Raw genomic sequence first — 27,264 nt, 5'->3', positions numbered from 1 at the left:
CCGAGTAGCGTGGTGAAGCTCTGCTCTGATTGTGACACGGGGAGGATAGGGGTTTTGTATATATATATATATATATATATATATATATATATATATAAATTCCTTTAGAAAATTACTTTGTAATTGCTTATGTTTTCATATAAGAATTATTCCTTGTGAAAAGTATTGGTTTTGTATAACTTATAACGCATCGTGTTGATGCGGAGGATTTTGTATTTTGTGATATTCAAACCAGCGCTTTATAATCAGATTTTGAATTTTTCCGCTGCGTATTTTCGAAAAAGATTTTTATAAAGGCAGAGTTAATTAAATAACGGGTTTGGGTGTTACAGTTATAATTATAGACGGATGCAGAACGAGACAAAGTACGACTCAATAATTAATTGTACATCGTTATACAATATATATTAAGGGAAGTGAACATCAACATAAAACTCATAATATATGATATTATATTTCTGATATATTTTTTTTAAAATAATACTATTTAATTTGTTTTTATTTAATTAATATAGTTGTTATATTTTATAAAAATAATGTAATGCATTAAAAAAATTCAAAACAAATATCAGTAAAATAAATCTCATTAAATAAAACGCAACGCAAAAAACGGCGTAGAAAACAAACGCTCCTAGCAATCACACTCTCCCTCACTCTCTCTAACTCGCGAGTGGGCTTTACGCGCACATGAACAATGTCACCTTCAACATCAGATTTGGACCACATGCAAAAATGTTTCCGCACAGATTTGGACGGAAAGTTTGGAAATGAAAACCAATTGGTAAAAGGACAAACTGCTCCTTGCCTTGTTAGCATTTTCATCATGGTTACATATTTGCTATTTTATTTTATAAAATTTGATATTTCTCTCACATGGCAACATGACATCGATATGGATCAGTTTTATCAATTTTATATTATTTTTTTTCTTTTTAAAATATGGTCACTTTTGGGTATAATATAATAATATATTGTATATATATAACATAAAATCTTCTATTTTTTGTGTAGGGGTACTTATGTAATTTGTTAAATATACAACTTTCTTTCCTCTCACTTTTTTCTCATTTTCCTTTATACCAAACAACTCAAAAATAATCTTACTTTCCATTCACTTTCTACCCACTTTCAATCCTTTAACATTCTTTCCTCTTACATTCTTTCCTTTCACTTTCTCTTTACATCCAAATAAAGCATTAACGATAAATTTTAAGTTATCCGATAAATTTAAAATTAAACCTTTAATGTTGGTGAATTTCAATAACATATGAAATTATTTTAAATTTTCGTAAAATTTTACATGAATTATCCTGATGATATCAATTTTAAATTTAACGATAAATTTTGTAAATTTTATACTCGTTAAAATGTTATAGGTATAATTTAGTTTCTCTAATATATATATATATCACAACTATTATTCTTGATTCTTTGTAGTTAACTAGCAACAAGGCAACCTATATAGGACTTGAACTCAGGACCTTGAGTAAATGGGGGGAATACATAACCACTAAGCCAAAAGCATAATGGTGATAGTATTAGTTGTTATACATATATATACAATAATTCTGGTGTGGCCCTACATGCATCCGTCCCTGGCACAATCCCAAATAAAATATACCACCCGGTTTTTATTATAAGAAAAAATTTGCTTTTTAGATTCATAGAGTGTATGATGTATCTAGTTCATCATATGGTCTAGATAAATCAAACATTTAATGAATCTAAAAAGTACTTCCTCTGATCCTATATATAAGAAAATTTCTATATCTGGACTATATGATAGTCCAAATATATTCATTTCACAATGAATCTAAAATGTATAAATTTTTTTATATATAAAATCAGAGAGAATAAATTTTTTCTTATAATAATGACGAAAAGAGTAGAGCATGTCTTGCATAAGCACAAACCCAAATACAATATATTTGGGCACACACTCACAAATCCAAAAAATTAAAACAAAAGTAATTTAGTCAAATCAAATATCATCATTTTCATTCTTTTTTCTTTAATTTTTATATTTAATGTGAGTGTGCCTAAACTTATTTTATTTAGGTTTGTGCCCATTAAAATATTTCTGGAAGGAGTATTTATCATTTCTTGCTTTTACATAAGTCAAAAAACTATGTATACTTTCACAAAACATCACTGACTCATCTCTAGTTCATTTTAGATCAGATGGCTAGATATAACTACTTGATGACACAGTTGTGGGTCCAATCCAAATCCTAGAATTGCGTACAACATGACGCACGCCATTTACCCTTCAATTCAATGTTCCATTTTAAACAGTCCACCAACCTCAAAGACTTTACCTACCACTCAACTATCACCTTTCATTTTTGTAGTTCCTAAAATACCCTTTTAATCAAAGCCTCCCAAAAGCATAGAAATTTCTACAGGTGTTTCTGTTTGACCCTTTTTGTTCATTCATAATAAACTATAGCTATATATCAAAAAATATCAATCAGTGACATAATAGAATACCCTTTTATTTTTATCTCTTTTTTTTTTGGTTCATTCATTCATGGATCAGATTCAACCATCATCATCATCTGCAAAACCAAAAGCTGCTGAATTGGATGTACCTCTTCATACAATTGGTTTTGAATTTGAAGATATATCAGCAAACAAAGTTTCTGGCAATCTTCATCTTACCCAAAAGTGTTGCCAGGTCAACCCCTTTATTTTTTCTATGGTTTCTGAATTTTCTATTATATAAAGTTTCATTCTTTTTTTTTTTTTTTATTTATTTTAATTTATCCTATATACATGAACAAGAAAAATTAGCTACTATTCTTTAGGTGATTTGTTTTGATTTTATTTTGAATGTTGTTGCAGCCATTTAAGGTACTTCATGGAGGTGTATCAGCATTGATAGCAGAATCATTAGCAAGTATTGGAGCACATATTGCTTGTGGATATAAAAGAGTTGCTGGAATTCAACTTACCATTAATCATTTGAAATCAGCTGTTATTGGTGATTTTATTCATGCTGAAGCCACCCCTTTAATTGTTGGTAAATCCATTCAGGTACATGCTTTTCTTAATCTCTTATTAATCTCTTATCATCACCATTTATATAAATTATCTGAATGGCAATGGATGGATTGATATTATGATATAAGATAGTCAATTCACTACCAGAAATTTGGCTTTTAGCGACGGTTTTTCAGGGGTTTTGCGGCGGTTCTAAACCGTCGCAACAACATATAGCGACAGTTGAGCAAAGGTCGCGGATCCTAGCGTCGTCAGCACAATATAGCGACGGTTTTATGAACTGCCACACAAACCGTCGTAATCGGTTTAGCGTCAGTTATAAACCGTCGCGGAATCATGTAAACCGTCGGGAAATGGAAAATAAGAAGGAATGTATTTCATCGTTTTGCGACGGTTTAAAACCGTCGCAATCCCTTCTTTTTAAAAAAAAAAAATTGGGATTTTTTGGTTAGCTTATAGCTTTTCCTGTTTTAATTGATCTTATTTCATACTGATAACTACTAAATTAATTGATAAAAATCCATTACAGTAATCATCAACAAAAGCATAACTTTAATTAAAATAATGCTTAAACATACTAATTAAAATTATACAGCCAAAGTTCAACACAAAAGTCTAATTAAATATAAACTATATCTAATTAAAAAAAAATTATACAACCCAAATTTTCTAACACAGGGATATAGCAGTTCTTGATCTTCATTTTCTTTATTTCTGGATCAAACAAACCTGCACATTTATTTTTAAAATAAAACAACCATCTTAGAGCTAAGAAACAAGCCAACAACTATGTATTTCTTATATGAGGAAACTATCCTAAGCAAGAAATCTCACCTTCCTTACATTGAGGGCCTTGTGGAGAAACCAATTCATTTTTAAGGACTTGTGGTGAGTCTTGGAGCTTAGTCTGAAACCAACTCTTTATCTACAAGAACATGCATACCAGAACATGCATATACAAGAAACATGCATACAAGAAACAAGGACATGCAAATACAAGAAACAAGCTTGACTGACTACTTATATTTTTTTTTTGAAAAAGACTGACTACTTATATTATGATCAACTATATCAACTTATTCATACAAATTAAAAACAGAATATCCTTTTTCCTATGATTGATACCTAAAGGCAGAAAAATGAACAAATCATAAAAACACCCCCCAATTCCAACAAAAACACACATTAAAAGTTAAATTAGCCAAACAAAGCTAAGAACACCTACAAGTGCACGTAATATTATGGCAGACAGAACAGTTTCAAACTAAATAGTGAGGAATTGGATACCCGACTACTTCTTCATGAGGACAATGACCAGGAGGGTTGATTCGATAATATAGAGCTTCAACTACCTGACTTTAAAACTGGATTTGACCATATATTTTCTTATCTATAACGAGAAAGATTTGCTCTCCACGTCTAAAACAAAAAACCCTGTAAATCCTTAGCTTAGTCTTACATAAGTGAACAGAAAAAAGATGGAAGTACAAAAAGACAAAAATAAATTAAAAAGAGGCTAGATAGTTACATGATTTCTGCAAGTCTCTTTGTATTTAGAATGAAGGCACAACATTGCATTGCAACTAAGCAATGTGATGTGACACCTTTCACTAAATGATGGTAGCATGCTGGAAAACATAATGAAACATATCCTTCTATTGAATTGCCCACAAGACAGACTGGTTCTCCAATGACCACATAAATCAAATAAAACACAAATCAAACATCAAATTTCCTTAGATCACAACAGTAGTTCCATGGTATAACTATTGTGGCATACCTCATTAAATTTCTCTATATCTTGTTGATTAATGATTTAGTAAATAAAGATTTTCATTATAAACAAAAATCAACGACAGGACCTTATAAACAAAAATCTGACATGTAACCAAAGATCTAACCTCTATTAGGTTGTCTACTTACAACATTGTAGCTCATGAAACCATTTTTGAATCCAAAAGTGGGAGTTGTTGTGAAGATGATCATCATCACTTTCTTGAACTAGTTGATGTTCTAACTTTAACATGAAGCATACACATTCATACACATAGCTACTCCATGAAGCCACAACCAATTGCCATTCATCTAACCTTCTCACTAATGGCATCTTGGACCATGACAGCATCAGCGTTGATTGCAAAAACAACATCAGAAGTTTGAATGTCATTTCTTGGAATAAACTGCTTATTGTTTACATTGTTCTCTATGCCCTATTCTGAAGCTGAAATAGAATCCATGATCAAATTAGAGAATCTATGATTATTTGGTTAAAAGAAAATCATCGAAACCATGTTGACAATATCTAACTTTTGTAAAGGAGATGTTGTATCCATATCATAGTCCCTTGGAACAAGCTCAAGTACAACCTTTTCAAAGATTCTCAAAGTTAAAATATATATAATTGATGTTGAGATATCATCCTGGAAACATAATTACTTGAGCTCAACACACAGCTATGAATCACTTACACATATACTAATATAAGTTCTTAGTAAGTCACGACCCAAGCTACTATTGGCTAAGGGGAAAAAAAAGAGGCAACGCGATTCTGCGATTATGAAATAAGTCACGACCGTTTAAAGGTAATGGCCGCAATCCTCAAAAATGAAAACTAGCGACAACGGTTGATAGGAACCACCACTAAGCATTTGTCACAAATCAAAGTTTTTCTTGTAGTGTACTGAGATGTTGTCTACTGTTCCGTTGCATCACTAGATTGAAATTTTTAACAATAACTAACATATATGCTCACTAGGTGAACAAAAATACAGACTCTAAAGAATGCATTTATTGACAATCACTAAAATACTTAGGTTAAATTTCTATCCATTTTGCATCTATTATCCATTTGTATACCTTTTAACTAAGTTCAATAACTGAATCATAACTGAATAATTGGGTTTGATTTGCATAAAATTTTAAAGTAAAATTGGAAATAAAATTTAACCAAATGAACCTGGATTTTGAAGTTTGAATGCACATAGCTGTAGGACGAATCTGAAGCAGAAGCTGAATATTTGAACCAATCTCGGCGAAAAATGAATCTGAAGCTTGATTGAAGGAAGCAGAAGCTGAATATGTGAACAAACATTGAAATGTCAAAAACCTAATTACCAAATTTCAAAATCATACTAAATTAAGTGAACCTAATTAGCAAATTTAATTGAATGAACCTGGATTGTGAAGATTGAAGCTTAAGTTGAATGAATTTGAGGAGAAGGTTGAACAAGCTTGAAGCCGATTGAAAGTGAGGTTGAAGACAATTGATCGAGTTCGAGTTTGATTTTGAGCTTGAGTTTGATCGAACAAGAAGGAATCGGTGAGCTTGATACGGATTTTGTGGGTTAGTTGAAGGAATCGATGAAAATCTGTGAGGGATTGAACAAATCTGTGAAGAACGAAGGTTTGTGAAAAAAAATATGTGAAGAACAAAGCGATTGAAGGAATCGATTTTGAACGAATATGTGAAGAAGAAAGGGTTTGAGAAAAAAATTGAAATCCTGGAGAGAAAAAGAGAGTGATGTGAGTGTGTGAAGTCGCGCGGAAATTAGAAAAAATCACGACGGTTTAGGATTGAACGGCCACAAACTATGTTGATGATATGATAGCGGCGACGGTTTCAAAGAACAGCCGCTACATATCAGTCGCAAGAGACAATTTTTTTTGTAGTGATTTAGTCGTGGTTTGTGTCTTTCGACGATTAGTTTTCTCATCGGACATTGATAGTGGACATTGAACTAATGTTTTCGTAATTTTAATACATTCGAGAAATACTTTGACGCTATTTCACATGTTTAAAGATTAAAATGACATGTTTACTCCAAAATGTTATGCTGAATGATTTTTACTTACACTTAGCGTATGTTTGATTCTGCTTCTGTAGCATGTTTCTGAAAACTACGGCAATTTTATTTTGCAGCTTCTGTAATTTCACAGTAAAAATGACATGTGAAAATTTGTTTGCAAAAACACAATTGGAACATGGAAACACATGCTTAATTTTTATTTTTTTAAGTTTCCACCACGAGTATTCAGTCCACTGTACTACCACCTAATCTGATTTGGTAATCAGTTCTTCTGGCATCGAATCCTCTATTCCAGTTTTTGGTTTTTCCGCTGTTCTGCCTAAATTGTCCTCTCAAATGGTGTGATTCACATTTTACTTGATTTATTTTTTTAACTAAACACATTTTACTTGATTATTGAGGTTATCCTTGAGATTGGAGTTCTTGGCTGGATAAGATCTATTCTCAAAATGGAGAAATTTTAAGTGAGTCCACACCTAAACATTAATAGTTAAACACAACCAATTAAATAATTACAAGTCATTAATATATTAAATAATTAAAAATAATTAATAGAATATTAATAAAACAAAATCTAAACCAAATCTAGAAAATAGGAAGGAAAAAATGTCATGTGTTATATTGTTTTTTTCTCTTCCAGATTGTTATTAATTTATGTTCCCTCCCAATTTTTTCAACGTGTTGCAAACGCTGATATTTTTTAAGAAAATCAATAATTTTTTTTAGTCTTATATTTCTTGAAACTTTGGGGCTATTGAAACTATTATGGTTCAATTTGATTTTTTTTGATAGAAAATGGTTCAATTTGATAAAAAAAAAATAGTGGATAGTTTTGATACGTTAGCTTAAAACGGATGAATTTATAGAGAATACCTTATTATATACTTCCTCTGTTCCTAAATATAAGAGAAGAATGTATACTTTTTAGATTCGTTGAGAATCTAATGCATTTAGTCTATATTATAGGCTAGATACATTGGATTTTCAATGTATCTAAAAAGTAGATGTTCTCTTATATTTAAGACCGGAGGGAGTATATATATATATATATATATATATATATATATATATATATATATATATATATATATATATATATATATATATATATATATATATATATTTGGAGAAACTCTTTCATAGGCACAAATACAAACTATTTGGATTTAGGCACACACACAAAGTTAATTAAAATTTAAAGATAAAAAAATTGATTGATATAAATTGATATGGTTAAATTATTTATGATTTAATTTTTATCATTTATGTGTGTGCCTAAATCCAAATAGTTTGTGTATGTGCCTATGGAAGAGTTTCTCATATATTTGATTCAATTTGTAGTGTTTAATAAAATTAAAGATTGAATTAGTTTATAAATATGAAATGACATAAAAATAAAATAAAATTGATTAGTATTGAATTTTTTTCAAATAAAAATTTGGGAGAAAAATTAATATGCTATGAGCAAAAATTGTTTTTGACAAAACTATACCTGAGAATTTATTTCCTTATTTTTCAGATTTTGTAAAGATTTGTTTTATTAATACTCTATTAATTATTTTTAATTATTAAGGACGTGTAATAACTTATTGGGTGGGTGAACACTTCGGTACACGTATTATGTGGACGTGTATCGGTACACCGCTGACGTGGATCGGTAAACACTACTTTTTAATATTTGGAAATATATCCTTCACATAAATGTAATCACTAATAATGTTCCACAATAAATTATGCATCAAATCTTCCAACTTAAATTTTCATAAACACTTTGACAAGCTTATAAATAATAGATAAAAGCTTATTTATTTTTCCATGTTTAAAAATAAGTCAATCCAACAATCCATAAGTTTTACCCTTAAATCATATTTAACCCTACAAACAAATCTACTAATTTCAAAAATCCTAAATCAACTCTTAACGCTGATATTAAATCATATTTCGATTAGATTGTTCAAAATCACTAAATTGGGATGATGGACAATAGATACTTAGAAATTGTAATTTCGATAATCTAATGGTTAGTCGAACAGATTGCGGTACCATCAGCAGGATTTCTGTAAATATCCGAAATGGAATGATGACAGAAAGAATTTTGATACAAACATAACGAACGTGACTAGGGAAATCAAATTTCTCTTAAACAATTCAATACCACCTAATTGGAAAGACACGCGTATGATTCAAATTTTTGACAATATAAACGCCTTAATATCAACTAGTTTGATTAATTGTTACTCAAAAAACCTAGTTATCAAGAACTAATAATTAAGTCTCTACCAATTCTTTTTTTTTTTGTCAATAGTCTCTACCAATTCTACCATAAGAACTAAGGAAATAAATTGGCCAAATTGAAATGAAAAATATTTATGAATTTAAATGTCGACAATCTAATGGATCAACATCGCCTAATTAGATTAACTATTACAATAAAATATTTAAGTATATTAAAAAATTTAAGTTTTTTTGTACAAAAAAATAATTATATGTGTTAATGGTTAAACGGTAAATAAATATTAAACTCTGTTAACTAATAATATTAAAAAAAATGACAGGAAATAATAATAATAATATAAAAAAATTGTTTAAATCGTACGTTTTTTTTAGAAAATACCATGTCTTGTTCAAATACTAAAATTATATTATTTTAAAGGATATTAAATAATATTAAATTATTTGAATCATGTTAAAAAAATGTGACAATCTAGATTAAAATATTGGTGAATTCTTCGGTACACATATTATGTGGATGTGTACCGGTACACCGCTGATGTGGTTAACAAGTAATATAGTAATTAATGCAGATTTGCCAACAAAAAAAAATTAATGCAGATTTTGTTTCTTTATTAAGTTTTTTATATTAAACACTACTTTTAAATATTGGCAAATATATCCTTCCACAATAAATCAAATCATGCATCATATCTTTCAACTTATATATGATTTTCAACAAATTCAAATATTTTAATATTATTCTAATATCTTATAAATAATATTATTTTAGTATTTTGTATTTTCTTAAAAATTAAAATATGATTTTAATAACTTTTTTAATTATTCAAACAAAAAAACTTTTAAAATTATTAATAGGATATATCCAACTACGATTTTAATATTTTAATATTATTACCTTTTAATTTTTTTTTTAATATTATTAGTTTATAAAGATTAATATACATTTACCACCTAACCAATAGTGCATATAATTATTAAAAAATATTTTTTTTTAGTTAAAAAAACTTAAATTTTTTAATATGTTTATATATTTATTGTAATATTGTTAATTTTTAGTGATTCGTTATATTTTACAGGGTTAAATAAGTTTGTTATCGATACAAAATTACTAAATTTAATTTTTCATCTTCATAAGAAAATGTCATGTTTTGATCCCCACAAAATGTTTATGCATGCAATTTTGGTCATGTTGTAAAGTTGATGTATATTTCTGATGATTTTGCAAATATGTATAGCTCATTATAAAAAGTTTGTCCAAAAGTTAGGAGCACAAAATTTGATTTCTAGGTCAAAATATTAGTTACTTTTATCTTGATATTTTGATTTACAAAATTCATATTTAATTCGTCTCGTATTAAAAAATACTAAATTTTGTAAATGAACTTTTGATATTGTTCTAGACATGCTTAATTGTCGAAATTTAAATTCATAAGTTATTGTTAGTCCAATTAAGTGATATTGAACGACTTGATTGAGAAAAATTGAATTTCTTAATAAAGTAAGTATAATTAGTTAAGTTTGCATATGAACTATGTTTCAAGTTGAAGGGTTTGATCTAAAATTTTTTATTTCTGTTGACACAATTGACATTATTAGTCGAGACTTAATAGTCATTTCATTTGAACTATGTTTTTTTAAGTCATAGTTAATCTAACTAGTTGAGGTTGAATTGTTTGATTTTAAAATTTGAATTCTTAAGTGTTTCTCATTCCCACTTGGTCAAGTTGAATAGTGAGATTGAGAATGTTTGATCTCCTTAGTTCGTCCAACAATATGAGATTGAACTGTTAGCTAGAATGTTGAAATTCAACTTTTTAAGTGTTTATCATTTCAATTAGGTCAAGTTGAATAGATTAACTGAGATGAATTGATTCCCTATGTCACAATTGAGAAAATTAGTTGAGACTTAACACTCATTTCATATGAATTACGTTTCTTGAGTCATAGTTAATCTAACTAGTTGATGTTGAACTGTTACATTGTCGACATTTAAATTCTTAAGTGTTTTACATTTCAATTTGGTCAATTTATTTCTTTGGTTCTTATCGGTAGAATTGGTAGCAACTTAATAATCCTTTTTTGATAACTAGGTTTTTGATTCACAGGTAATCCAATTAGTTGTCATCGAAATATTATATTGCTAAAAATTTAAATGCCATGGGTCTCGTTCCAATTAGGTAGTATTGAATTGTTTGAGAAAAAAATTAAAATCAAACACGTACAATACAACTGAAGTTGTCCTGTCAAGTCCCTTAAGTTTTAGCATATCAAACGCACCCTTAATCATGGTTGGTACAATTACTCTTTTTTTTTTTTTTTTAAGAATCACACACTACATGAAAACCTCAATTTTCTAATAAAACTTGTTGAGAGATTAAGTAAGTAAAGCCCTCAAACTTATTAGGGGGCTTCTATGGTACATTAGATCAATTAATTAATAATTATTTATTAAATCAAAAAATTAGTTGCCGATTATTGTATTTCAGATATAATAATTTCATAAGAAAAGACACAATTTCAATGTTTTATAAGCAATACACAAACGTTTTTACATTTTTTCATGAAAAAAATCAATATTGACTATTATGAGTGATAAAAATTTTATTTTTTTTATAATTTTGATAAATAGTATTTAGTTATTATAATATTTTAAATGATAAACAATGATTTATTTTGGAAAAATATTCATTTACCTAATAATTTAATGATCTAATATATCGGAAAAATATTCATTTACCTAATAGAGGTCTGGATAGGGTTCAATTTGAAAGCGACTCGCAGGTTTTAACTGAAGCTATTCGAACGAGGAATAGTGATAATTCGGAATTTAGTTTAATTGTTGCTGATATTATCCAAATTATGTTATCGTGTATAAACTTTGAAGTGAAGTTTGTTAGGAGACAAGTGAATATGGTTGCCCATTCTCTTACTCGGGCGGCCAATTCTTGGGCTAGTTTCCGTAGATTTGAGATTATTCTCTTATGTATTGAACATTTACTCGTTAATGAAAGGCGTTAAGTTTGTTTGATTAAAAAATAAAATAAAAAATGAAGGAATATTTTTAGTAAAGGGTAATTTTGGTAGAAACTCTCAAATATCTCAAATATTGTACAAAAACATATATTTGAGAGTTTCTACAATATATATATATATATATATATATATATATATATATATATATATATATATATATATATATATATATATATATATATATATTTGAGAGTTTTCCAAAAAAAAAGGTATCGTATATATATAATATTTGAGAGTTTTTTAAAAAATATATAACATTTGAGATATTTGAGAGTTTCTACCAAAATTACCCTTTATTACAAATATTTCATCATCCCCCTTCACTCCATCTACTTCGAAACAAACATACCCTAAAGGAAAATGTTACTCAATCCGATCCTATATATAAGAAAAAGTTTATTTTTTAGATTCATTGTAAAATTGATGTATCTAGATAACATTATAGTCTAGATACATCAACTTTACATTGAATTTAAAAATAAACTTTTTCTTATATATAGGATCAGAGGGGGTATTTAGTAAGAATTTTTTGATGCAAGAAAGAGACGAATGATACCCACAACCTAAAACAAAAAAACCAACCGCCGAAAATTGAAAAACCTTGAAATTGCATATATGAAACAAAAATATGAACTTTACGAGAAATTGAAAGAAATGCTTCAAAACGAGTGGTGCTATAAGTATAAAAAATAATAGAAATCGATGAAAAGCAAAAAAACACACATATTAAAACCCTTTTGTCAATTTCACAAAAAAAAACCCTTTTGTAAAAAAAAACCATTTTGAAATTTTTGTAAATTAAAAATTTCATCTCATCTAAAACATCTCATCTCTTTTTTTTTTTATTTTTTTTTTTTTACAAAACATCTCTATTTATTTTGACAAAAGGCAATTTAGGAAATTTCTTTAATTTCCATTTTAAAATTTTTCTAAATTTTAGAGTAATTTAGGAAATTTCTATTTAAAGAAGTCTTGAAATGACATGTTAAATTATTATTACATGTGGACCAATTAAAATTATACACCTTAACAGTGTACCGATACACGTCCACATAAGATGTGTACCGGAGTGCTCACCTAAAATATTTGATGCATGTTTGATTTGTTGTGTAACATGATTGATGACTATATTTATGTGAATGATACATTTATAAATATTAAAAAGTAGTGTTTAATGATGAAAACTTAATAAAAAAACAAAATCCGCAATAAATGATTGCCACCTATTAACCACCTTAGCAGTGTACCGGTACATATCCACATAATATGTGTACCGAAGAATTCACACCTAATTTAATTGGTTGTGCTTAATCATTAATGCTTACTAGAACATCGACCCGTGCGGTGCACGACTCTGATTAGCTGTAAGATATATAATGATTAAATAAGATATGATAATTCCAATAAAATAAGGTATATGAAAAAAGTTGAGTAACATTAAACGATAGTTCAATAATAATTTTGGATAAATATTCATATAAAGAAAATTATGTTATATTACGGAAGACTTCCTTATAGACTACATTCGAAGTCTTAGTCGTATCTTCACCGTCTTCATCGATGTTCAATATTTTTAATCCTTTTCTAGAAGTAACTCTTGAAATTGCAACATACAACTAACTATGTGAAAACACTGACGACGGAAGATATATCCCAACATGCTTTAAAGATTGTCCCTGACTCTTATTAATAGTCATCGCAAAAGAAATCATTATAGGAAATTGTCTCCGTTGAAATTTAAAAGGAATTCTCACGTCAGATGGTGTCAGAGAAAATCTAGGTATGAAAACCTAATCACCAATATTACTTCATGAAATAATTTTTCCTTCAAGAGCACGTTTTTCCAATCTCGTAATAATAAGTTTTGTTCCATTGCATAATCCTAATTTTTTATTCAAATTCCGTAATATTATAACTGGAACTCCAACTTTAAGTCTCAACTTGTGATTTGAAAGTCCCGACGTAGAAATCGTGTTCAAAAATTCGGGAGTATGAACATCATCCACTATTTGACTGTCTACATTTTATGTGAGTGGAGTATCATAACTCAAATATGTTTTTTCTTCAATAGGAATTAAATCCAACATATAATCATTTATTGTGTCGACTATTGAATTTTTAGGAGATAGTATAGCTCTATTTTGTAAATACATTATATCGTTCATGTTTTGTAAAAGTTGGGGGATAAGTGCTTTTAACGATAGAAGCAAGAGGATCACCTGAATTTGGAATCAATAAATCTGATGGAATGTCAAGTTCTAAATCATCGTCGTTGTCATCTCTAATTTCTCAATCGCCAACACCCAAAACTCATTCAGAAAACAATCTTCTTTGTTCAACGTCTGCACTCGAAGCACCACCAAGAAGCCTCATGTTTTTACTCAATGTTAAAACTTCACAAAATTTCCAAAGAACCAAATAATTAATAGTAGCATGAACAACTTCTGGCATTGTACCTTTAGGTATTATTGGTAGAATTTGTCTAAAATCTCCGCCAAAAACAACAACTTTTCCACCGAAGGGAATGTGTTTATTTTTTTAATCAACAGACTTGAGAATATTTTTTAAAATTCGATCAACAGCTTTGAAATAGTGTTTGTGCATCATTGGTGCTTCATCCCATATAATGAGCTTTGCTTTTTGTATTAATAGCGCCAAAGGGCTTTTAGGAACTATGGTACATGTTGAAAACTCGTCAACATTTAGAGGAATACAAAATCTTGAATGTGTTGTTCTACTGCCAGGTATAAGCAATGCAGCGATCCCACTTGAGGCAACTGTTAAAACTATCTCACCTTTTGAGCTAATGCGGTTGACATGGCCCTCCAGATAAATGTCTTTCATGTACCGTCATAACCGGATTTGTTTTCGTTAACTCTTGTCATGATTATGTCATATACTTTACGTTGCTCTGAAGTCATAGTTGACATTAATCTAGCATGTTCCTCAACTAATGATTGTCTGTTATAATTCAATTCGTCATGTATTAAACTATTTTGTATATCAGGAACTAATGATGTATCTGCTCTAGACATTAGAGGGTAATCTTTTAAACTCTTCCCACAACTACGTAACATCATCTCAATATCTGCTAGTGCATATTGTATCAATTGATCATCGGTTAATATTAAATCTGCAATGTTAAAATCAAAATAATGAATGTGATTAGTGACATGACTATGGTTGTGTTTGGTTGTATTGCAAAAAAATTGATTTAGCAGAATTGTGTTTGATAGATTTGATTTTGGTTAAAAGTGAGTTAAACAGAATTGATTTATGTTTGGATACATTAACGTAAAAATAAAGGGTATTTTATAAAAAATATCAATTCTTTTTCCATTTTTTTTTGACAAAATTCTTTTTCCAATTTTAAAAAACTACAATTTAATAAACTGCATATTAAATAATTTAAAAAGTGATATAAGCAAGGTTACACGAGACATTGAAATGTGAAAGATGTTTTTTTTTTAATAGATTTCAATATTGGTGAAGGTGTTATAGTATGAGAATATACATATAACTTTCCAAATCACACGTGATAATAACTTTCCAAATCTCACATGATAATTATTCTCTAAATTTATGATCCGGTAGAAAAAAAATCATTGATCAGGAAAGACATAAAAATATTTCGTGATGAATAATATAGTTAACAATAATTTTGATATGATATACTTTTAAAATTGATGGTGCTTATAAATTATTGCACATAATTTTGAGCACAATTGGTATATTTGCCATAGTGGTTGGAAATATTGCTTTGCACTGAAAGGTTGTGGGTTCGAATCCTAGTCAAGACAAAATTGTATTATTTTTTTAATAAAAATTGCAAGATAAAATGGAGGGAAAACAGGGAAAACAAATTAGGGTTTATGATTTGCTTGTGTATACAAGCTTATAATATAAAAGATGTGTGGCTTAAGAATTTCTCCTCAAAATGAATTGTTTTGTTGTCTTTCCTTTTTTTGCCAGTTTCCCTTCCATCTTGTGGAGATTGATCATTCATTCCTTTTCACACAAACCATTCAAAACAATTTGGAAATTTAATTATGGATAACTGTTGTTTTAGTAAGATTTTAATGGTCTTTTAAAAGATAATTCATTTCCCAATTGAAACTAAAATTTTCTTATTCATGAAGGGATCATGGAGACCGTTGGTTTCTACTCTTAGCTTTTTAAATGCTTAAAGCTTTGTGAATTGTGATCATGGAGAAATAAGATGCATCTAGAATAGTTCATTTAGTTCATTAAAAAATTGAGTTTCTTTTATAACAAAAATGGTTAATGTTCTGTTTAAATTTATTCATTTGAATTATATATTGACATAAACACTAACGAAACAATTCGATAAAAAAAACTTATAAAAACAACTTATGTTAAATTGTTAAACTATTTTCAATTACTCTTGTGAAATTCTCCAATATAGTTTATAAATATTTTTTTTAACTATAAATAAGAACTACTATTATACTGTATCTTATTTTTTTTTAATTGTTTTTTTACCTAAATAACTTGCTACTAGTATATATAACTTGTCTATTGTTATTGTTCTGGACTAAATTAGAACTAGTCCACTTCATACTCCCTAAAGTCCATAATGGCTTGCCCCGCCACATCCATGTCAGCAGAACATGGTGGAACCTCTCCACCAAGATAGGAGCAGATTCCTGCTTCACCCACTATCTAAGGGTAATATTTTGGCAGTCCATCTTATTGGACCTAACCTGATCCAACCCAACAAGAGGACCTTTGGCCCAGAGCTGGGGTTATATAAGGAGAGCTAGGTGACACTATTCATTCACTCAATTACTTTCTCTCTCTTGTATCTCTCTTGCTCTCATTCCCTCTCTAACTTTGGCATCAGAACACCTGCAGGTACAACCCCCCCTCCGTGGATCAGCTGCTCGACCCGCCGTCAACCACCTGCTCAACGGACTACTATTTGGCCATCCACCTGTTCTGATCAACAGTTAAGATCAGTTGCGCCGTCTGTGAGAACTGAGTTATCCCCTTCTTTATTTCGACCAAGAAACTAAAGAACAAAACCAATCAATCACTAATCAGCATGGCCAATTCATCACAATTCAACAACAATGACATTGAGGACGTGAATGTTGTCGTCCAGACTTCTCCCCAGAACACTGTCTTGTCCCCCGCTCGCAACACTGACCTCCAGATCCTCCCCGAGATAGACTCCAGGGATGGGCATGACATCTCTTGGGCTTCCGAGGACGGGGACCTGGTCGTCCTGACGGAGAAGCAGTCTGGGAAGCATCCCTAGTCCGCGCAGGGGAAAACAACAGACACTGATCTGTCCATAACTTCAATGACTAACGCTGATCTAGCAGCACTCGTCGCTGCTCTGAAACAAACTACAGAAACTCTGCAAGGTCAAAATCGCAGAATCGACAAACAGAACAAAAGACTTGAACGTTTGGAAAGGAACCAACGTAGCTCAAGGAACAGTTCTCCCCCTAGGAGACCACCCACTTCCTAATCCCCTCCCCGACAGGAGCATGTTAGACAACGACGCCCTGCCTTGGAACGGATTGAACAACCTAGCAAGAAAAGAGACTACATCTCTCCTCCTCGTGAAGGCATTGCCTCCCCAAATGACAAGAAAAGAAAAACTATTGACCGAGCAGAACCACACCGCGATTCCCCTCAAGGGCTTACTCTGATGGCTAGACAAGGACAATCTACAAGCTAGGGATACCAGGCTGACCACTACTCCCGCAGCCCAACTCTTGTCCACCATGAAGATTCACCTACTCGGAATTCCCAGGAAAGTGATGAGGACCACCTCGCTGCTCCTTAACTCGCGATATCCTGCGAGCCCCCATTCCAAAGGGATTTGAAAGACCCTCTGCCATGCCTGCCTATGACGGGCTTACTGATGCTGACGACCACATCGCATACATCAACGCTACTTTGGATTTCCTTAGAGTTAATGGAGCAATTAGATGCAGGCTCTTCCTAACTACATTGAGAAAGGGAGCTATGGCATAGTACCACAGTCTGGCTCCTCAGTCTGTATCTTCACGGAGAGACTTAGCTGACCAATTTTGCAGGAACTTTACTGCCTCTTGGAAGCAACCAAAAACTGAGGTAGTACTGGACGCCATTTTTCAAGGTGACAATGAATCCCTTCACAACTTTATTGAAAGGTTCAACTAGGAAGTTATATGAAGAAGTACCTGCTCCAACGCGGAATTGAAAAACCACGCACCCTAGATGATCTCCTCCTCAAGTCTCAGGCTTACATACAATACGAGGAGTAGCAGGCAGCTGATGCAGGAAATTCCCACTCTGCTCCTCAGTCTCATCATGAGCAGTCAAACCGAGGAGGAGGAAGAAGAAGAGGCGAGAAGCCAAGAGAACCCCGAGGACCTCCAAGCACATTCAGCAGCTACACTCCCCTCAGCAGGACCCGGGATGAAATATTCAAAGAATGTAACTCAGCTGAATTCACCAAGGCAGGAATAAAGTTCCTAAAGCAAGCACCCTTCAAACCTGGCCAAGACAAGAGCATGTATTGCAAGTCCCACAAATGCTATGGCCACTTAACTGAGGATTGCATTCAGCTGAATGATGCCATTGAGATGAGATACTAATCAGAAACGGTCAACTAAAGCAGTACGTCAAGAAAAACAACACACCCCAGCCAGAAGCTGCTGAAGCTAGCACAATTGAAGAAGCACCATTTGAAAAAACCGGGCACAAGCCAGTCGCCCTCCCCATTTCCCGACCAGAAGACTTTTTCGTCCCCAACTACATAGAAGATACTTACCTTGCTCCCACTATGCACGAATGGGAAACTTTTGCTGAAACCATGGTCATAAAAGCCCTTGTCATTTTACATGGAAGAGCTGCCCGGAGGAACAACAAACTTCCAAATTTCCCTTCTCATCAGTGTTGATATGACAAATACTGACGTCCGACGAGTACTAGTCGACCAAGGGAGCTCCTGTGATATTATGTATGCTCAACTCTTCAAAACTCTACAGCTTGACGAAACCTACTTAACCCCCTACTTGGGATCCGACTTGACGGGATTCAACGGAGCTACCACCAAACCGTGGGGGTATGTCGACCTCGTTGTCACCTTTGGCTCCCAAGAAACCTCCAAGACAATTAAAGTCAAATTCCTGGTCGTTGACCGCCCTTCTCTATACCAATGCATCATGGGCAGGACTGCCATAACAGACTTGATTGTTGTTCCCTCCACTGCTCACCTCAAGATGAAGTACTACACCCACATGGGGCAGATTGCTACCTTGCACGGGGAAGCTCCCGAAGCTAAGAAGACCAAGACACCAACATCACCACCTACACCAAACATCAGCTTGATTGACTTGGACAGTCGTTTCTCTAAGAAAGAAAACAAGGAGGAGGAGAAACTGCGCTAGGAAAACCAAGAGGACGACGAAGCTAGCAAAGAGCACCGTCGTCCAATTCCTGATGGAGAATTCGAGCTGGTCCCATTCGGTGAAGACCCGAGCAGGGGTGTGAAGATCGGGACAGGGCTCCCCGACCTGGCTAGGAAGCAGCTGAAGGCCTGCCTGAGAGAGAACACTAACCTGTTCGCCAGGCACGCCTCTGAGATGCCCGGGCTCGACCCCATTGTGGCTTGTCACCAACTGACCATTGATCCGGCTGCTAGTGCTATAGTGCAATGTAGGCGTAGGCAGTCTCCTGAGAAAGCGGACGCTGCAGGAAAAGCTGTAAAAGACCTCCTAGAGACAAATTTTATTTATGAGGCCAGATATACTACCTGGTTGTCCAATGTTGTACTTGTTAAGAAATCTAATGGAAAATGGAGCATGTGTTGTGATTATACTGATCTCAATAGTGCTTGCCCTAAAGATTCTTATCCATTAACTTGCATTTGATAGATTAGTTGATAACTCTGTTGATTTTAAATTATTATCTTTTATGGATGCATATTCAGGGTACAATCAAATTTCAATGGCTGTGGCAGACAGGGAAAAAACAGCCTTCATTATTGAGTCCGACAACTATTACTACAACGTAATGCCCTTTGGTCTGAAGAACGTTGAAGCAACATAACAACGAATGATGAACAAAGTATTCCGAGGACAAATCGGTGACATGCTCGAAGTATACATGGACGACATGATCGACAAATCCCCCGAGGAAAACGACCACTTCGAGCACCTTCGTAAGGTCTTCGAGCAAGCCAGAAAATATAATATGAGATTCAATCCAAAAAAGTGCACCTTCGGAGTCCGAGCAGGAAAATTCCTTGGATTTTACCTGACCGAGCGAGGAATTGAGGCAAACCCGGACAAATGTTGTGCTTTTGCTGACTTCCCAACTCCCAGTGACAAAAAATAAATTCAAACCTTCAACGGAATGCTAACATCTTTATCTCGCTTTGTAGCCAAATCCGCACAACACGCGCTCCCACTTTTCAAGTTACTAAAGAAGGAAGTTGTGTTCGAATGGACCAATGAGTGCGAGCAGGCTCTTCAACATTTGAAGAAGGCTCTATCCGAGCCACCTGTCCTCTCACGACCAAACGACGAGGAGGTGCTATACATGTACCTCTTTGTCGCATCAGAAGCCGTCAGTGCAACCACAATATGTGAAACAAACGAAGGACAAAAACCAGTGTACTTCACGAGCAAAGCCTTACAAGGCCCAAAACTCAGATATCAACAAATCGAAAAAATAGCGCTCGCCTTAATATACGCTATAAGAAGATTAAGGCATTACTTCTTGGCTCATACCATTGTGGTCCGAACAGACCAGGTCATCAAACCACTGCTTGGCCGACCAGATATGGAGGGCATGATGCTTAAATGGTCCTCGAACTTTCAGAATTCGACATTCATTACGAAAGTAGAAAAGCCTTAAAAGCTCAAGTCCTAGCCAACTTCATAGCAGAAATGACGAGCCCATCTCCCTCAATAGACGAGGCAGATAAGTGGACAATCTTTGTGGACGGAGCATCAAGTGCCACAGGAGCAGGCGCAAGTATCATTCTTGAAAACGAGGATGGTATACTGATCGAGGAATCACTAGCACTATCTTTCCCGACCTCAAACAACCAAGCAGAATATGAAGCTTTCCTCGCTGGGCTACGTTTAGCCGAGAACATGCATGCCAAGGAAGTCAAAATTTACACAGATTCACAATTAGTCGCTTCTCAAGTGCTAGGAGAATATCAAACCAGGAACGATAACCTCTCATAATACTTAACTCTAGTAAAAGAAAAAATTACTAAGTTCAATTATGTAGAATTATTACATGTACCCCGCGAGCACAATAAGCGAGCTGACATACTGTCTAAATTGGCGAGCACAAAAAGGAAAGGCGGAAACAAATCTGTGATCCAAAAAATACTCCCTCGCCCGAGCATAGAAAAATTGACCAAGGTCCTTGACATCAACGTCATTAGCGACAAGAATTGCTGGAAAATTATAAGTTGAAAGAGGCAGCAATAATAAGGCGAAGAGCATGCACATATGTAATTCTCGACGGAAATTTATACAAAAGAGGATTTTTCATTCCCCTTTTAAAATGTGTGGATGAAGACACAGTCGACTACATCTTGTGTGAGATTCATGAAGGAATCAATTCTCAACACTTGCGAGGAAGGTCACCGGCCAGAAAAGCATTACGAGCAGGATATTACTGGCCTACCATGCAACAGGATGCCAAGGACCACGTAAAAAAATGTGACAAATGCCAACGACACGGGGACATGCACTTAGCTCCTCGCGAGCTTAAAATCTTTGTCTTCACCATGACCGTTTGCCTGGTGGGGCATGGATATACTTGGTCCCTTCATAAGAGGATTTCATCAAAATAAATTCTTAATAGTCGCAGTCGACTACTTCACTAAATGGGTGGAAGTTGAACCCCTATCTGATATAACATCTTTCAGAATCCTTCGTTTCTTCAAACGAGACGTTGTATCCAGATTCTGAATACCACAAGTTGTGGTCACAGAAAATGGAACACAATTCACAGACAACAGCTTCCAAGAATTCCTTGCTGCCTTGGGCACCAAGCAACATTTCAAATCAGTCGAGCACCCCCAAACTAACGGGCAAGCCGAAGTCGCGAACAGAGTAATCCTACGAGGCTTATGGCGGAGACTCGACCAAAATAAAAAGAAATGGGTTGAGGAGCTCGAAAATGTACTTTGGGCTTATCGAACAACCCCACATTCCACAATCGGGGAAACCCCATTCCGAATGGTATATGGAACAGAGGCAGTCATCCCCGTAGAAATCGGGGAACCCTGCTGACGAACTGAACATCCTCTTGAGGAAGAGTTGAACGACGAGGCACTCTGAGAAGAGCTTGACCTCGTCGAAGAAATTCGGACAAAGTCATCCCTACGAGAAGCCACTCTGAAACAAAAAATACCTGCTCGACATGACACATATATAAGTCATTAAAAGAGAATTCGAAGTAGGCATCCTCGTCCTAAAACAAAATGCCAAAGATTCCCAAGATGGAAAACTTGCAGCCAATTGGGAAGGGCCATATCGAGTTCGCAGCAAAACAGAAAACAGAGCGTACTACCTTGAGGATCTTCAAGGAAAAGAGATCCTTCGACCATGGAATTCCCAAAAGTTAAAACAATATTACAACTAAGTTATTGTCATAACAAAACACAAAAGGTCATTCGAACTCAAACACGAGTCGAACACCTAGACAACGGAGGGCACCCAGACACACGTGCTCATCTAAAAACCATAGCAGGGGAACCAATCTGCCACAATGGGAAAGGAACCCTTCTTGAAACGAGCTCCATCGTCTCCGTGTCATAGCCTAACACCTAGCTCGCGATGGGAGGTTCAGGCTCCGAAGGAGGACACGACAACGTGCTCACATTCGTGTTAGCTTAGTTACAACTCTAAGCGTTTATACGGTTCCCCAAACTGTCTAAGTCAAAACCGAGGAAACTACCCTCAATAAAATGCGCTCGATAGAAAACTAGCGAAATGAGATAATACCGAGCAGATATACAAGAAATTAATCTAACTTGAAATTTCGCTAAGTTAAAAACGGGGAGAAGAATCTCCCCAACATATTTCAATGAGTAGGCATTTGTACATGCAAAAAATTTCGAAACATACAAACATGCATTCAAACAAACAGGCAAACTTAGCAAAATACATATGAGCAGAAATAAAATATTAACGAGCAGAGTATATACGAGCAAAAACAAAATATTTACGAGCACGAATAAAAATGCGAGCACCGATAGAAAATAAATTGGGACAAAAGTCCACTTGTTCAAATATTACATAACTTGGCACATAGGCCATAAAAATTGTCAAAGCAAAAATAAATTACAAAAAGTCCAAATTGAGGACACCCAATAAATCACAACCATCACCCTACTTGTCCTCATGATCTTCCTCGGCATTATATTCCTCATCAGCATCTGAAGCGTCCTCAGGATCAACTTGCTCGAGTCTAGCTGGAATAATGATTCGGCCATCTTGAATCCTCCCATTCACATACATACCCTCGGTAATAAGATCCAAACCAGGGTTAAGAAGCATCAACTACTCTTTAGCATTCTCAAAAGAATAGGCCGCACCACCAACGACATCAGAGGACAACTGAGCAATCATTTGGACAAGTTCTGCCCGGGTAGTCAAACCTTCAGCTGCTTTATGCTTATCCTTGCTCGGTACCATAGCAGTAGTAAGTTGCTCGACTTGGCCGTTCAAGGAAGCCACCTTTTCCTTTTCTAGTCGAAGCTCCGTTGTCTGCTCCCCAACCAAACTGCTTGGTTATTTTCTAGATGGAAAATATGGGCTTTGAGCTTACCAACCCTCCCTTGAAGAGCACTCCTCTCCCCGACCAAACTGTCCCGCTCATCGCCAAACACAAGAGCACTCTCCATCATCCTTATTACCCCCGCCATGTCACGGGCATGCTGCTTCTTCCTCACATCGGGCTCTTGCTCGAGAATTATAACCTTTTCAACATCCGGTACCTCTGGGGTACATATCAAAGAATCGTGGTGTGGAAAAACACCGAGGAACAGGAAAATGATTCAAAGTTCCCATTGCTATCTCAACAAAAGTGTAACACCCAAACCCATTATTTTCGTATTTCTACTTTTAGTAAAATCTTTTTCAAAATACGCGGCGGAAAATCAAAGTTTATTATTATAAAAGTCATGGTTCAAGCATTACACTCTTCAATCAAAATAATACTAATGTAGTTAATTAGTAAAAATACTTGTTTATACAAATCTTAAATCAAATAATGTATTTATTAACTATACAAAACAACCTAGATAAGGAGACTCTATATACATATAAAACCCCTTTTTCCCGTGTCACGATCAGAGCGGAGCTTGACCGACGACTCGACATCTATAACCACAAAACCTGTGAATCTGGACCCCCAACGGTCCAGCACATAACACATAAAAGAGAGTTAGACAACATACTCAAAATATACAAGTGTAAGTAAATGGTACTTAAACACTTCTTCATAAAACATGCATAATCATACATTATACACATACATCATCATCTATCATTCAATTATAAGTTCTAGATCATTATAATCAAACATCACTTCAACGAATAGAAATAAGAACACTTAGCAAAATATGTGTCACTTAACAATTATCACATAAATGCAAACATATGTGTCACATATCAAATATCAAATAATGTACACATATCCTAATGCAATCTAATGCCACAATCTTCATGCTATGTCCCCTAGACATATCTAATGCATGTGGTACCATCGTCTTTATTAGAGTATCTCACCTCTAATATCCTTCTTTATCGGATAAATATAATCCGATATCCTTCTTTATTGGAATATCCAATATCCCTAATATAATTCATGAATGCATGTATGTTTTCATGAATATTCTCACATCAACAATCACATTTAGCATTAAGCTCGTCATTTATAAATGTGGAACACTATCCAACATTTCGTCTTTATTAAGATAACACTATACCTTAATATACGTCTTTATCGAATAACATAATTCGATATCCTTCTTTATTAGAATAACATAATCCTAATATCCTTCTTTATTAAGTTGATTAACACCTTAATATACTTCTTTGACATTTAAATAAACATCATCAACACAATCAACAACAATTCATCAACAAGCAATCAATCATGGTTACAAACACTTAATTGCATGTTAGGATACCTTAAATCCATGTTACAAGTGCCCAAATGCACTTAAAACAATTAACAAAAAGTTGTTGTCACAGTGTTGTTCGCTGAGCGAAGGCTTAGCGAGCCTCAGCGAACAACGCCAGGAAACCACTGACTCATGGCGAGCATCAGCGAGCCGTTCGCTGAGCGAAGGCTCAACGAGCCAAAGCGAACCACACCAGTGGATCACCTGCTCGTGGCGAGCTGCAGCGAGTTGTGGCGAGTTGTTCGCCACACGTTCGCTGAGCGAAGGCCTAGCGAGCGCCTTCTGTCAGGACAGTTCAAAACCTGCGTTTTCTACACCAAATCACCCAAAAATCCCATTTTTCATGTTATAAATCCCAAAAGAGTTTGTATTCAAGCATAACAAACATGGATAAACACAAAAGGACAGTTCATTTCTCAGATCTACATCACAAACATCGAAAAAGTAAAGATTGAACACTTTTTCATCAAAACTCTCAAGAACACAAAGTTCTTGAGTTTAATATTTCATAAACTCGTTTTTTAACCATTAAATCCGTTCATTAATCATGTTAAAAGCATGTTAAGCATATTAAGAACCTTAGGAACGATTTCCATCAAGAAAATCCGTTCCAAGCTAAAACGAAAATGGGGTGGAGGAAGTTCAAGTGAGGAGAAATCGACATTCTCCCCTTCCTCGTATCACCCACGAATATGAAATCTACTCTCTTACCTTAGATCGACGAACTCACGAAGATTGCTCCTCGAATCTCTCCTTCAAGCTCTTGCCCTAGCTCCTCTTGCTCTCCCTTCTCTCTAACTCTCCACAAAAACAAGAAAGAATGAGACATTCTCTCTCTAATTGGCTTCATATAGCGCCCCCACCTTAAGTCCAAGGCCCATTGGGCCTCAAGCCCAATAGCTTGGCCCAACTCGCGTTAACTCTCACTAACTCGCGCGTTAACTAAAACCATCGATAAATAACTTAAAGTTACCATCTTACTTAAAAACCACGTCACCAAATAATTAAACACTTACATAGTGAATAATAAATTTGGGTCGTTACAACTCTCCCCTACTTAAAAGATTTTCGCCCTCGAAAATTACGCTACTAAAACAACTCCGGATAACTCCTGTATCCGACCCTCAAACGAAACGCTCAAAACACTACACATTACTAAGTTTGACAAAACTAATTTATCCCATCCAACACAATTTTTGTCTATTTATCAACAAGAGATCAAGGACGGCCAGTTCCTCAATTTGTCGATAAGCATCAACTACTCTTTAGCATTCTCAAAAGAATAGGCCGCACCACCAACGACATCAGAGGACAACTGAGCAATCATTTGGACAAGTTCTGCCCGGGTAGTCAAACCTTCAGCTGCTTTATGCTTATCCTTGCTCGGTACCATAGCAGTAGTCAGTTGCTCGACTTGGCCGTTCAAGGAAGCCACCTTTTCCTTTTCTAGTCGAAGCTCCTTTGTCTGCTCCCCAACCAAACTACTTGGTTATTTTCCAGATGGAAAATATGGGCTTTGAGCTTACCAACCCTCCCTTGAAGAGCACTCCTCTCCCCGACCAAACTGTCCCGCTCATCGCCAAACACAAGAGCACTCTCCATCATCCTTATTACCCCCGCCATGTCACGGGCATGCTGCTTCTTCCTCACATCGGGCTCTTGCTCGAGAATTATAACCTTTTCAACATCCGGTACCTCTGGGGTACATATCAAAGAATCGTGGTGTGGTAAAACACCGAGGAACAGGAAAATGATTCAAAGTTCCCATTGCTATCTCAACAAAAGCAGGATCCTCCTCCCTCATTCTCTTTTGAGGAGGCTCCCGGACGGAGGAGGGATTGCCCGAAATTCCTTCCCGAGCAGAACAACCTTGCCCGAGAGGAGTCTAAGGTCGAACTTGTGAAGGACCTCCAGTCGCAGCATCTTTCATCTTTTTCTTTTCCTTGCCCGACGCTTTTTCATTAGCAGCAGCCTTCAACATGCGATCAGCAATAGATTCCATCTTAT

At 34.3% G+C, this 27,264-nt stretch overlaps 1 protein-coding gene and 1 long non-coding RNA gene across 7 annotated transcripts in view; one reads left to right on the top strand and one right to left on the bottom strand.

The window, feature by feature from the left end:
* The first annotated feature begins 2,354 nt into the window (after window positions 1-2,354).
* Window positions 2,355-27,264, top strand: part of LOC123909400 (1,4-dihydroxy-2-naphthoyl-CoA thioesterase 1) — a 37,907-nt gene continuing 12,997 nt past the window's right edge. Inside the window, exons 1-2 of the mRNA XM_045960232.1 lie at window positions 2,355-2,677; window positions 2,845-3,036. Coding sequence (XP_045816188.1) covers window positions 2,531-2,677; window positions 2,845-3,036 — 339 coding nt within the window. The 5' untranslated portion in view covers window positions 2,355-2,530. The remainder of the gene's footprint in view (window positions 2,678-2,844; window positions 3,037-27,264) is intronic.
* LOC123909401 lies at window positions 3,429-6,930 on the bottom strand. 6 transcript variants are annotated; one of them, XR_006809896.1, is made up of 5 exons: window positions 6,177-6,930; window positions 4,905-6,074; window positions 4,532-4,682; window positions 3,838-4,437; window positions 3,429-3,732 (listed from the first exon to the last, which is right to left on the bottom strand). It is a non-coding gene; the product is annotated as an uncharacterized LOC123909401 (long non-coding RNA). The 6 variants fall into 6 exon arrangements; XR_006809897.1 differs by having other exon boundaries at window positions 4,927-6,074; XR_006809895.1 differs by having other exon boundaries at window positions 4,532-5,218; window positions 5,960-6,074; window positions 6,177-6,924.

This window comes from Trifolium pratense, linkage group LG2, assembly GCF_020283565.1.
Source record: "Trifolium pratense cultivar HEN17-A07 linkage group LG2, ARS_RC_1.1, whole genome shotgun sequence".
In the NCBI taxonomy this organism is placed as follows: domain Eukaryota; kingdom Viridiplantae; phylum Streptophyta; class Magnoliopsida; order Fabales; family Fabaceae; genus Trifolium; species Trifolium pratense.
This window is presented reverse-complemented; position numbering and strand designations above follow the sequence as displayed.